We start from the raw sequence: 12908 nt of genomic DNA on the forward strand, positions 1-12908 counted from the left end.
CCGGCGTGTCAACCATTGAATTGTAATAAATCTTCCAACGAAGGAAATTCTGTATTACTCATCTTCAAATATAACAGCCTTTCAAATATTCATACACAAAAAGTAAATTTCTTTATGTAAATACCAAAATGCCTAATGTGCAGGTTTGCATAAGGCACCAGCAGAGGTCGGCTTGGTGCCACTGTTTCTACAGCACTGCCACTTCACTACAGATCTACTATGAAAAGCCTGTTGGCAAACGTGTGTTCATGATTATGTCAATATGGCCAACCCTTCGTCAGTACATCTTTGATGCTTTCCTACCAGTGACAGGAAATCATAAATCACATACTATCTTTGACATAAGAATAATACAGGGTGTGTATTCCCTGGGAAAAACCCGGGAATTTTTTTCATCTGGGAGTAAACTGGGAAAAACCTGAGAATTTTTCATAATTCCGGGAATTTTTCATTGTTTTGGTTTTCATTTAAATTTTTGTAATTTTGACTGTTAAAACCTGGTAGTCTAACAAAGAATATTACAGTATCGCACTACTGCCAAATGACACCGCTGCAATAAAACATAAACTAGAGGAAACAGAAACAAAATAAAACTTTAGTTGCAAAGGAAATGCACACCGTGCACACACAAGCGTCTGCCAACAGCAAAATGTGTCCAAGGTCTTAGGACGAAGACTATGCAATACTTCGTAACAGCAAACTACTTCTGATGAGCATGATGTCACAACCGTTTACATTAGTTTCATTTGAGCAGTTGCCAGCGGGCTCCATGCGCGTGCGCATTTCAGTTACACGTGAGCAATACCTTCTCCCACTTCTGGCAACTATGGGCAAGCTGAATGCTAACCAGAAAAATTTTTCTGGTGCACCCAAGCTGCCAGATTCACGCATGTAGTGGGGAAGGAGGTATTCTCCACGTGATCCATGTTTACGCTAAATGATTTTGCTGTTTCCTCTTAATTTACAGCTCCCACGTCAAATTAAAACAAAACGTATTTCTGTGGCCGGGAGCTATCAAGTGAATTAAAATACATTCACATAATTACTGAAGGGTGAAATATATTATTAGTTTCAGTTCCATGATTTTATTTCCACGTTTTAGGCAGTCAAGCAATAATCACCTTGAAGAACAATGAAGTTATTTTCGTTGGTTTGTTTAAGAAATTTGACTTTTATGATTTTTTTCCTTGAGACAGTCAATTTATTTGAAATGAAGCATTTCATTCCACAGTATTTGGCCAGTTCTAACTGTAAGTGCACGTTTTCATCTTCTGACACGTACGGCTTTTTGCCATAACAAGAACCAAACGTGGGACAGTACAGTTCTGGTAAGACAAGAAATATACATGCCGAAAACCAACCTGGAAAGCTTAATATGAGGTTGGAGCCTGTTTCATTGTGAATTTGGACATACGAATGTGCACTTCAAACTGAATTATACATTTTAGTGTGGTTTATGAAATTCTGCTGCTCTTGGAGTATCTTCTGATGTCCATTTTCTTTTATGACATAATGTAAGACCTCTTAATGCTTTATCTATACGAATATACGAGCTTCCTATGCCATCATAGCCGCGAACGCCACTAATGCCTATTTTTCTGGCGTTCTGTGGCAACTACTGAAATGAACCTATTTCTAACAGGTCTCAGGAAAATATTGCGAATGGTGATTAGTTAAGTACTTTAAAAGTAAATTTTGTTTTATGCAAGATGAATTATGTTACGTGTGAGAATGTGCAATGAATTTCTTAAATCACAGAACGTTTGACTCTCATTTAAAACTTAACACTTTGAGGACTGCCCATTAATAAGAATTTTGAGCCCAGAAGACAAGACATTTGTCATTATTTTAAATTTTGCTGGCACAATTGTGTGATGTATCTTAAAGTGTAGCACACACAAAAAAAGACCAATATTACATGTGAAAGCTGAGCTTCCCTTGTAGCTTATTAATCTTCGAGATAAATATTATATATGAAAGCTTAGCTTTTCTTGTAGCTACATTATGTACATTAATTTAAACCATTAACTTTTCCTATTTGTGTGTTTGCTCTACTTAAATGATATTGCTATTGGCTGACATCATCACGTGTCCTATGCTCTGAATGTGTGCTGTCATTGACTGGTGAGGTCACGTGACAAGATCCATGATTGGCTTACAAAGTGGCACTGCAATCTCAATTTCAATGCTTTGGAAACTAACATGCTGTGTGTGGTGGAATTTGAATTTATACTTTCCTAATTATGAAAATATGCAGCGCGCATGTTGCTGCGCATCAGAGATCTTTCTAGGACTTACTATATTTTTCTCGGTTTCGTTTTCTAAAGTGGCGGCGGGAAGATCTATGCCAGTGTATAAAACGTTACCCATTCAGTCAAAGGATTAATAAGTTTTAGAGTTCCGTGGGAAAGTATACTGTCTCTTAACATGGAAAAAGTGTATTTTCACCCAGGAAAAAGTCTTATTTTTTAACCGGGAAGTCCAGGAAAATTCCAGGAATTTTTTTCCTTGTCCATTTAGACACCCTGTAATACGAATGTAAACATATGCCATGTAGCCTTTTATTTTTCCATATTATCTGTTACTTCATTTAAATCCTGGTTCCCTAGCAGACTTGAGTGAGACGGTGGTAAATGCCAACGAATATACATATCATGTATTGTTTACATTCATCTTCTGATGAATAGTGATACAGTCAGAAGTGAAACAAGGCAGCTGATTTTCAAATCATCTAAGACTATAAATTCTGTGCACACAAGTTAGGTCATTTTAAATGTTTTAAAGAGTAAATTAATCTACAAAATAACCTTACGTAAGATTGACTGCTCAGGTAATGAATCGAACCGAACTACTGTAGCTGTAACTTCATCCATTCCATCTAACTTGTGTCTCGTGTTAGACTGAACCTACTTTGTTGCAATTTTGAAGTGCGGCCTACAATTTTTTCCCTTCTTCAATTTAGATTCTCATTTCTGGGTGAGGCTTAGATTCGGATACTATTTTTTTCCTTGAATTTTGAGTCTCATTTTTTGGGTGCAGCTTGGATTCGGGTAAATAAGGTACATCACAAATGCTTTCTGTAAACTGAAAAAACCAAAGATCTCTGGAACATTTTACTGTCTTTTTTTCCTTTCCCATATATTTTTTGTACACATGGTAGTAATCTAGGAACTGTAGATTCGTGCAGCACTTTTTCAAAGAACTGAGAAATTTAAGTGCCTGAGAAGACTTTTAACACCCGCAGTTATCTATTTATTTTCATTAGCTGCTGCTGTAGAAGGGGCTTCTTTTGGAAATGTGTCATCAAGAATTAATTAAAACCATGTACAGAATGTAGAGTATGTAGCAACTTTATTGTTTTCTGTATATACTTCATATCAGGATTGATTTGCTAACATAATAGAAAAAGAATGTATTTTATGTACCAAGAAGATCCTTCTGTAGGTCTGCAGTTTTGGGGGTTTTAATCAAGCTCATCTTCAGCTTTATTATCTGAGAGTAATGATCAGAAAGGCTAACATCTCTTATGAATACTTAACAATTTTCCCTGTGTAAGTACATGACCTAAGACTGATGCTGAACTTTTTGATTCCCTTGTAGTGGAGTTCACCATTTTTGCCTTGCCAAAAGTGGTCAAAATGCCTAGAAAATTATTACTAATTTCACCCTCAATATCTGTGCATATTCACATCTCCACATATTATCATCTTAGTTTTGTGGATAAGACACTTTCCAGGAATTGGTTAATTTGTTAAAGAAAATGTCCACATTACCGCTATTTGAACGCTACACACACAGAATAATTAACTTCCTACAAGTGTCTAGCTCTGTTAGTTCAATGGCAGCTAATTCAAAACGTTTGCCCACACTAATTGTAATCAGATCATCTCTAGCTTTAAAATGTGTGTCACCTCTGATATAATTACATGATCCCCCTCTCTTTAGCGTAGTTCTGCAGCAGCGACTAGCAGATTCATATGACAATAACACTATTCTTCTTTTTCTTGCGCCTTTCTCCCCACATACGCACAGTGTTGTCATGGTTATTAACAGATTTGGCTTGGTTAATTTAGGGGGTGGCTGAATGCCCCCTGTTGCAACTGTGTAACCCTGGGACAGAGTATGTGTACCTCAACTATCTGTGTAGTGTGATTCATGAGAAAGTGTTTTAGTAAATGTTTGGACATTGTTTAACAGTGGCAGGACTTTGGTACTAGCCTGGTATTCACCTAGTCCAATGTGGGAAACCACGTAATAACCTCATTCAGGCTGGCCGGTACACTGACCCATCTCATTAATTTCGGGCACACAGTGAAGAAATTTCTTAAACTGGTTGAGATGCTTACAAGGCAGGGGAACCTGTTCTCGTTGTAATATCAAGGCAGGACAGCCTCTTTCGCATAAGAATCACCCTATATCACTGTTTCAGGCAATTTGTAATGCCTTAGGCAAGTAGTTGAGGGTGGCTTGTACATGTGGGAGGAAAAACACTACATTTATATTACTTAGCCGTGACTTATCTTAGGGATAAGATGCTCAATGGTCAATAAACAAGAGAATTTTTCCTATTTCTAACACCCAATCTTGCATCTCAGGCTCACAAGAATTGTGAGAATGTAATAGTTGTTATTCATGCATTCATATTAGACATTTTATGTGGGGAATGCCACTCATTTTTGAAGCATCGTCGTGGGCTCTTCATCTTTCCAGTTGTTAGTGGCACCAACTTTTCTGTTCCACTTGCATTATAAGATAATGCAACAATTAGTCTCTCTTTACTTAATTTTCCACCATGCCATTTTTCTCCTCTTGAACTGAAGGTGAAAAAATAAGACTGTTCCGTCTGCATCAAAACCATCATTTACCGCTAGTGACAGTACCATCAAATATAATACTTGAATCACAAGCCTGTTTTATCCACTTCACTAGCACGTTTTTAAGATCTGGAAACTGAGAGTCAGACATTCCATTTTGTTTGCAATTTCTTACTTCCAAACATTCTGCTTCACTTGTTTTTCATTTGCTCATTATTGTATTTAATGTGATGGAGGTGCATTATCATATGTGTATGTTTGCCAACTTCCTGAATATTGTTCCACTTCGTTTAACTGCAGCACTGTCATTTTATTCATGATGTATAGGTATACTGTTTAACACAAAATCTCACAGATAGTCAGTCAAATGCTAAACATGAACAAAGAACACCAGAAACTGAGTTATGCGCTGTTTGGTTTGTTTGGCCATTATAGAAGTCAAGAGTCATTGGAGCTATTGCCAACCTGTACAAACCCTTCCCTGCTTTATTTCTACCACAGCAAATGATCTGTGTGACTTGAAAAGTTGCTGACAGTAAATCACACTGTCTCACTGTATTTTTCTGCACACTGAGGCTGCAAATGTCCACTTCTCACCACTCTCATAAATCTCAACAGCCAACATTGCGATGGCCAAACAGTACAAATACTGTCAAATCTGAATGTGCTAAGCAAGGAGGGAGGATGTGCAAATCATTATTTTTAAGATGAGTTCAATGCAATTGGGATTGGAACTTCCAAAAAGGATGTTCTATGCAGGAAAACACAGCAATGAGGAACATACTGATGAGATTCCACTGTATTATGGCCATAGTACTCTTTCAAGTATTAAAGAATGCAAAATAGTGATCTCCCTTTACCTAGTCGATATACTTTTGTATTAGACAAATAATAATCCGTAGAATCTGTGAAACAAACTCTCAAGAATATGGAAAGAAGTCAAAGATGTGCAGTTTAAGTACAATACAATAGACTGACTATACTCTTTGAAATATAGTATTACTTTGATAAAATTAATTACATTTAACTATATATTTTAATATTAAAAGTCTCTATGAAGAAACACTTCAGTGCAGTAGGAATAGGTGCCCAACAGATAGATATTTCATTTGCCCCTCATCTCATTGTAATCTTCCCCACTGTGATTGCCACTGTTGTCAGCCGTTTGACATCCACTGCTAGATAAAGACCTGCTTCATACTTGTCCTTACATTACATTCTTATGCTGCATGCATCCCTGCAATTCCTGCATGTTTTATGTCATCTACGCACCTTTTATTACACTGATGTGTGAATCTTTCCGTATGTCGTGGTATCCAGCATAGAATTTCCTTGTTCCAACTACCATTCATTTGTCTAACCACATACCCTACCCACCTTCATTTTATCTTTGTTATGGTTGTGCTCCTGTCTTCTGTTTCAATCTGTTTCCTGATAAGTTTGTTTTTCTACCTGTCCTATTCTCAACATGCATCTCTTTGTTGCTTACTGAGCAATCCCGTTTCACATTTAAGATCCATTCGTCACTGTCATAATTCATTAGTAATTTTATTATTAATTTGTAACTTTGTTTCTTTTGAAGTGTTCATTATGTATCATTTCAGTCTGATTTACTGGACTTGCAGGTCTGGTTTCAAACTCACTGTTCTAGTTCTTCCGTTAGTAGCTGAAGTCATCTGGAAGAAAGACAAATGATGTGGTGTCATCAGCAACAATAATGTTTACAATTTGTTTCACTAATACGTATGCCTTGTTTTTCTGAGTTGAAGGACCAGGAAACAGCTGTTAGGGCTGCTAGTAGTATTTTTGGTGTTATAAAATCTCTTTGTGATTCAGTTTTCAATTCTAAATTTCCCAGTGTTCTGATGATGAATTCTAATGGAAGCTGTAGTGCGTATGTACATGTTTATAGAATACAGTAACACAGGTTGAATTTGTGCCTTGTTTCTCAAGGGCTGGGGGTGCAGATTTTACTGAAACTTAGTCAAAAACCTTGAAATCTATGAATCTGAAAGTGGTAAGTCACACTTATTTATGTTTTCTATAATTTAATTTACAACTTGCAAAGGGTCCATTATAGTGAATCAGTAGCTAGAGCCAAATTATTCCTTACCTGATTAACTTTAATATTTGTTTCTGTGCCATTTTTGATAATTTTGGTGACTGGTTCTTATGTTAGAGTGGGGACTCATATATGTCAGGAGGTGTTTTATGTAATGTCCGTCTTGTAAAATAGAAAAATTGTGATATTGTTTCAATTTATGGAAACTATCTTCTCTTGCAGGCAATTTGTACCCTCTTATTTTACCTTGCCTCCAGCATAATCTTTTTTATTGCAACACCATCACTCGACACACATTTCATTCTTCTTACCTCGAGTAGCTTTAACCACCTCACCTAGAATTGCTCCCAAAATGCTATTGTTCTCATTATGAACTATCTTTGTTTCCGAGTCATCACTTGAAATACGCACACAAAAAAAAAACAACCCCTCTGGATGCTTGTATAGTTCTCTCTCTCTCTCTCTCTCTCTCTCTCTGTGTGTGTGTGTGTGTGTGTGTGTGTGTGTGTGTGTGTGTGTGTGTGTGTTGACGTGTTGACTCATCTCCCATTTTAAATGATCAAATTTCTCTCTCTCTCTCTGTGTGTGTGTGTGTGTGTGTGTGTGTGTGTGTGTGTGTTGACTCATCTCCCATTTTAAATGATCAAATTTGGTGTCTAACAAACTGTTTTGTTCAGACTCCTGTTGTTTCCAGTTGTTTCTGTTACTTGTCTTGTCTTCTGACATTACTTCAAATATAATTTCAAATGGATTAGTTAAATTCAGTATATTATTTAAGTTCACTATCACAGTTCTTTGGTATAGTACTTGCCTTGTTCCATTTGAGATTTTTGTTTGTAAGTATCAGAATGTAGAATATTGAGCATTAATTACAGTATTGTATTTCTTATATAAGTTCACTCACATTAGGGTCTCATGATGAAATACTGCAAACCACTGTTGTTATTCTGCATCAGCTTTATGGCCATGAAACATGGATAATAGTTGGTTGTATTAGGTTGACAGTTAGAAGAAATTTAATATGCTAATTTGCTTCATCTTAAAATGTGCTAGGGTGTTTTAATCCCTACTCCCTGATGTTATTCATCATATTTGTTTGGATAACTTTATTTCTCTATTCTTCTTTCTTTCCTTGGATTTTAACCAACCAAAGTGTATCAGTGGTTAAGTCAGGGGACTCTCAATCAGGAAGACTGTGATACAAATCCTTAAATCAAATTCCAGGATGCTTCCTTGGAAAGGCTAATTTCCTGCCATATCCGTCACCAATCTGAGCTTTGCTCTGTGTCTAATGACTTCACTGTAAAACTTCCTGGCAACTGAAAACTGTGTGCCGGACCGAGACTCGAACTTGGGACCTTTGTCTTTCGCGGGCAAGTGCTCTACCAACTGAGCTACCCAAGCACAAATCACGCCCCATTCTCATAGCTTCACTTCTGCCAGTACCTCATCTCCTACCTTCCAGACTTTACAGAAGCTCTCCCGTGAGGTACTGGCAGAAGTGAAGCTGTGAGGATGCGGTGTGAGTCATGCTTCGGTAGCTCAGTTGGCAGAGCACTTGCCTGCGAAAGGCAAAGGTTCCGAGTTCTAGTCTCGGTCCGGTACACAGTTTTAATCTGCCACAGTCTCATATCAGTGCACACTCCTCTGCAGAGTGAAAATCTCATTCTGGACTTCACTATAGATGGGATGTTACAGTGCAATCTTCTGTCCTTCCTAGATTTCTTTTATTTTCCCTTTTTCTTTCTTTATCTTCCTACTTTTCATCTTCTTGATTCTAAATTTACTGCTCGCCCTGTTACATTTTTGCTAATTATTTCCTTTTCTGTTCTATTCTAGTTACAGCTCAGCTTCTGCTACATGTTACATTTGAGTGACTTCCTTCAACTAGCACTTAATTAAGAAACTGGTCATTTCTGTCGCACTCTCTTACCCTGTTCTATGTCAGCCTGCACCATGTGTTGCTGTACTGACCCCAGTTTTTAAGTGTGTGTATAATCAAGTCTGAAGTTACTTCTGCTATAGTGCATAAAGTTCTTGTTACTATTTCTTCCAGAACAGTGTCACTTGTTTCTTTGGAGCCTGACATGAAAATGTTGGTGTTGAGGCTAAACAAATGGGCAATCGATGAGGCTCATAAAGATAAACAAAACAAGTTGTACAGTCCGGATTTTGAGGTAAGTCTCAGTAGTTTTGTGTAGTCGCCTCTAGAAAAGAGGTACTTTTATCTAGTATAATTACTTTCATAAATTTCTACTGCCACATATTTAAATAGTTAACTTTGTTGTAATACAGATGCGAGAAACATATTTGAAATTGGAAATTGAATTTGAGATGAGTTCAAGACAGATAATACATATGTGAATGCAGGGTACCTGGTGCATATTATTGATGAAAAGGTTTTGCATTTTCAGCCAGCTGGCAGCGTTGAAAAATTATGATATTCATACTCTTCTGGAAAAGTGCCAAGATGTTGATAATGTACCCCTGTTTACTGTTATAAGTAAGGACTAGTGACTATCTTGTCAACAGAGGCAAGAGCTACAGCTTAGCTTTGAATGGGATCCACTGTTCGTGGCTATGTACTAGTAGTGTGTCCAGTAATAGTAGACTTGCCAGCTTATCCAGAATAGCTACAGAAGGATTCAAACACAGTTTTGATTTCTGCCTCAGTGCTTCCTGGACCATAGAATCTTCATTCAGAGAAAGAGGCCACTCCCTCATTATTAAGCGACTTTTACAGTGCCTCTACAAAGCACCAGAAGATGAATGTGTCACTCTGAAATGTCATAGTTTTTCAGCTCTGCTTTTCATTAGATAAAACATTGTACTTGCATGTAGTTTCACGACTGAGATCTCTCTCTCAACATGTGTTTTTGAACAGTTTTCTGATTGTGGATCCCAGAGGAAATAGCAGGCCCTGGTCATTGCTTAGTTCTATAATTTATTTCTTAACAAGCAAATGGTCCAATGTTTTATATTCGCTTATTGTACATTATGGGGAGAGGGTAATAAATCATTTGGTTTTTGGTCTTGCCTATATTTTTGTGTGGAGTGGAAACAACTTTTATGACATGATTGGCTGGAAGTCCCTTGAGAGGTATGTAGCGCTTGGTGCAACTCTTTCAAATGGATGCCATCTTGATAACTTGCATGTCCCTAATATGACCCAGTAATTGTGGTGAAAAACAAAACCCCTTGCTTTCCATTTATGGCTCAAAGGATGTGTGTGTGTGTGTGTGTGTGTGTGTGTGTGTGTGTTAGAAGGTGAAGCAACAAATAGTAACAGCTCCTAGATTTGACAGTTGGTTGTTGTTTTGGGGGAGGAGACCAGACCACCTAGATTTGAGAGTTGGTTGTTGTTTTGGGGGAGGAGACCAGACAGCGAGGTCATTGGTCTCATTGGATTAGGGAAGGAAGCCGGCCGTGCTCTTTCAAAGGAACCATCCCGGCATCTGCCTGGAGGGATTTAGGGAAATCACGGAAAACCTAAATTAGGATGGCTGGACGCGGGATTGAACCGTCGTCCTCCCGAATGCGAGTCTAGTGTGCTAACCACTGCGCCACCTCCCTCGGTAGATTTGAGAGTGATTAGTATTAATACCATGTTAATGACCGTGCTGCAACAATGAAGATCTTATACGGATGCGTATTACATAAAAATTAATGCTTATTTCAATTAATGGGTGCTGTGGAACAACGTGGTGATAAATTTTATGTAATTGAACTTTAAACTACCCATATGCTTCCAGCCCACAGGATGTTTCAGGGTTAATATGTTAATTGCTTTCCTGCAAAATGTTAATTTTAAACTGCACTTTCAGCCCATTATGTTTTCAAATGTAGTTCTTGCTAAGCATCTTGCCTCTATTATTAATGAAGCAATCTGCCACTTAACTGCACACTACGAGAAAGTAACTCATTGTAGGATACATCTCTTATGATCATCTGTATGTTTGTCTACCTTTTTAGTGACACAGTATGTTATATCCAGGCAACACTCTGTCTCAACCATTACTTGTAACAAACTTCCTGGCATATTAAAACTGTGTGCCTGACCGAGACTCGAACTCGGGACCTTTGCCTTGCGCTGGCAAGTGCTGTACCATCTGAGCTACCGAAGCACGACTCACGCCCGGTCTCACAACTTTACTTCTGCCAGTATCTGAAGTTTGGAAGGTAGGAGAAGAGATACTGGCAGAAGTAAAGCTGTGAGACCGGGCGTGAGTCGTGCTTCGGTAGCTCAGATTGTAGAGGACTTGCCCGCGAAAGGCAAAGGTCCCGAGTTCGAGTCTCGGTCGGGCACACATTTTTAATCTGTCAGGAAGTTTCATATCGGCGCACACTCTGCTGCAGAGTGAAAATCTCATTCTGGAGATTTGTAACAAATCTTTTTTGGGCATACAAGCCTCTAACATGGCTCTAAGGGAGAGCTTCTATAGAGTTTGGTAGGAATGGCGAGAAACCTATGGCAACCTAAAGCTTTCAGTTGATATGCGAGATGTTTTTGAATAACACAATTGGTCCAGCAGAAGGTAAGTAACCTGGTTGGGCATTCTCTTCATAATTGAAGGTCCGAAAGTTTGGTATACCATAGGGGGATTGGATTTCTGTTTATACAACTCTTCAATATATATATAATAGAGGGAAACATTCCACATAGGAAAAATATATCTAAAAGCAAAGATGATGTGACTTACCAAATGAAAGTGCTGGCAGGTCGCGCGCACCCACACACACATATACAGACACAAGCAGACACATTTAAAGACAACTTTGTATGTATATATATATGTGTGTGTGTAGAATTTCTGCTCTACATGATGTTTGTATAACACATACAAATATTTCCTTAAAGGGGTTTGTATTAACTGTTTGACCCCATTCACTTTTTTTTCTATGTGAAAATAATTTTTTTCCTCAGTGGCTCATATTGATTGTCAGCAGTTCAAAGACTTCTTTGCTGCATCTTTCCAAGCTAGTCTATCGTGTGCATGCCTATTTATACCTGCATAACTACTGCAGCCTACATCCATTTGGATCTGCCTGCTTAGTAAAACCTTGATCTCACTTATTTGGTGGTTCAGGAGGTCTCCAATCAATCAAGCCCTTCTATTCATCAGGCGGGCGTGATGGTTTAGCAGCAAAGCACTTGACAGGAAACCAAGAGGTCACGGGGTTGAATCCTGGTTGGACATTGGATTTTTCAGTCTGCATTTTAACCTAGCTTCCATCTCTCAACGATGTGAGGCGTCATGAGAAACAACACATGGTTTGGATTCCATGTTAAAGTGTAGATTCCCTTTCGCTGGTGTATAACTGAGGTAGATTACGAACATGCAGGTTGCCAAAGTGGCGTCCAGTTGAAAGGCTTGCACCTGGCCAGTGAACTACATGAAGTCACTATTATATTCCTGAAATTGTGCTGTAAATTTTTCACTCTGATTCCATTCAGTGCCTCTTCATTAGTTATCCAATCTACTTATCTGATCTTCAGCATTTTTCTGTAACACTACATTTCAAAAACTTAAACAGTAAAACTCCTTATTAATGAACCCACTCTTAAGGAATTAACAATTTTTCATGAATATTTCTGTTGTTTCCTGTGAAATTCTGATAGTAACAATGTTACCAAAATTCAATTTTAACAAATTTTGCTTCAAGAAAAGGTCTGATTTTAAAGAATAATGATTAAATAGTTAACAAATTGAAAATTAACTATTATAAAACCCCTAACATTTTATAGTATTCACAGTTGATCCTTTCATTTTCGAATGAGTTGCGTTAAATTTATGCTGGAGTAGAAGTTAATAATTCAATCAATTCTTATTATCTTTTGGTAGTTCATACCTTTTGGGAGGTAATTTTGAACAAGTACTGATTTCCACATACAGGTTATCTAATCTGACGTTGCAAAAATCATTGCCACTGTGAGTCCAAGTGCACAGATTGATTGCATTGTGTTATTTATTTAAGTGTTGACGCCTGTTCTGTGAAAATTTTGTGTAGTTGTGGCCCTTCACATTACAGAG

At 37.8% G+C, this 12908-nt stretch overlaps 1 protein-coding gene across 2 annotated transcripts in view; it reads left to right on the forward strand.

Moving 5' to 3' along the window:
* Nucleotides 1-12908, forward strand: part of LOC126237331 (phosphatidylinositol 3,4,5-trisphosphate 3-phosphatase and dual-specificity protein phosphatase PTEN) — a 97596-nt gene that overhangs the window by 27497 nt on the left and 57191 nt on the right. For both annotated transcript variants that reach the window (XM_049947303.1, XM_049947302.1), the window contains one exon: nt 8933-9053. In XM_049947303.1, coding sequence (XP_049803260.1) covers nt 8933-9053 — 121 coding nt within the window. The remainder of the gene's footprint in view (nt 1-8932; nt 9054-12908) is intronic.

This window comes from Schistocerca nitens, chromosome 2 (genome assembly GCF_023898315.1).
Source record: "Schistocerca nitens isolate TAMUIC-IGC-003100 chromosome 2, iqSchNite1.1, whole genome shotgun sequence".
Taxonomy (NCBI): domain Eukaryota; kingdom Metazoa; phylum Arthropoda; class Insecta; order Orthoptera; family Acrididae; genus Schistocerca; species Schistocerca nitens.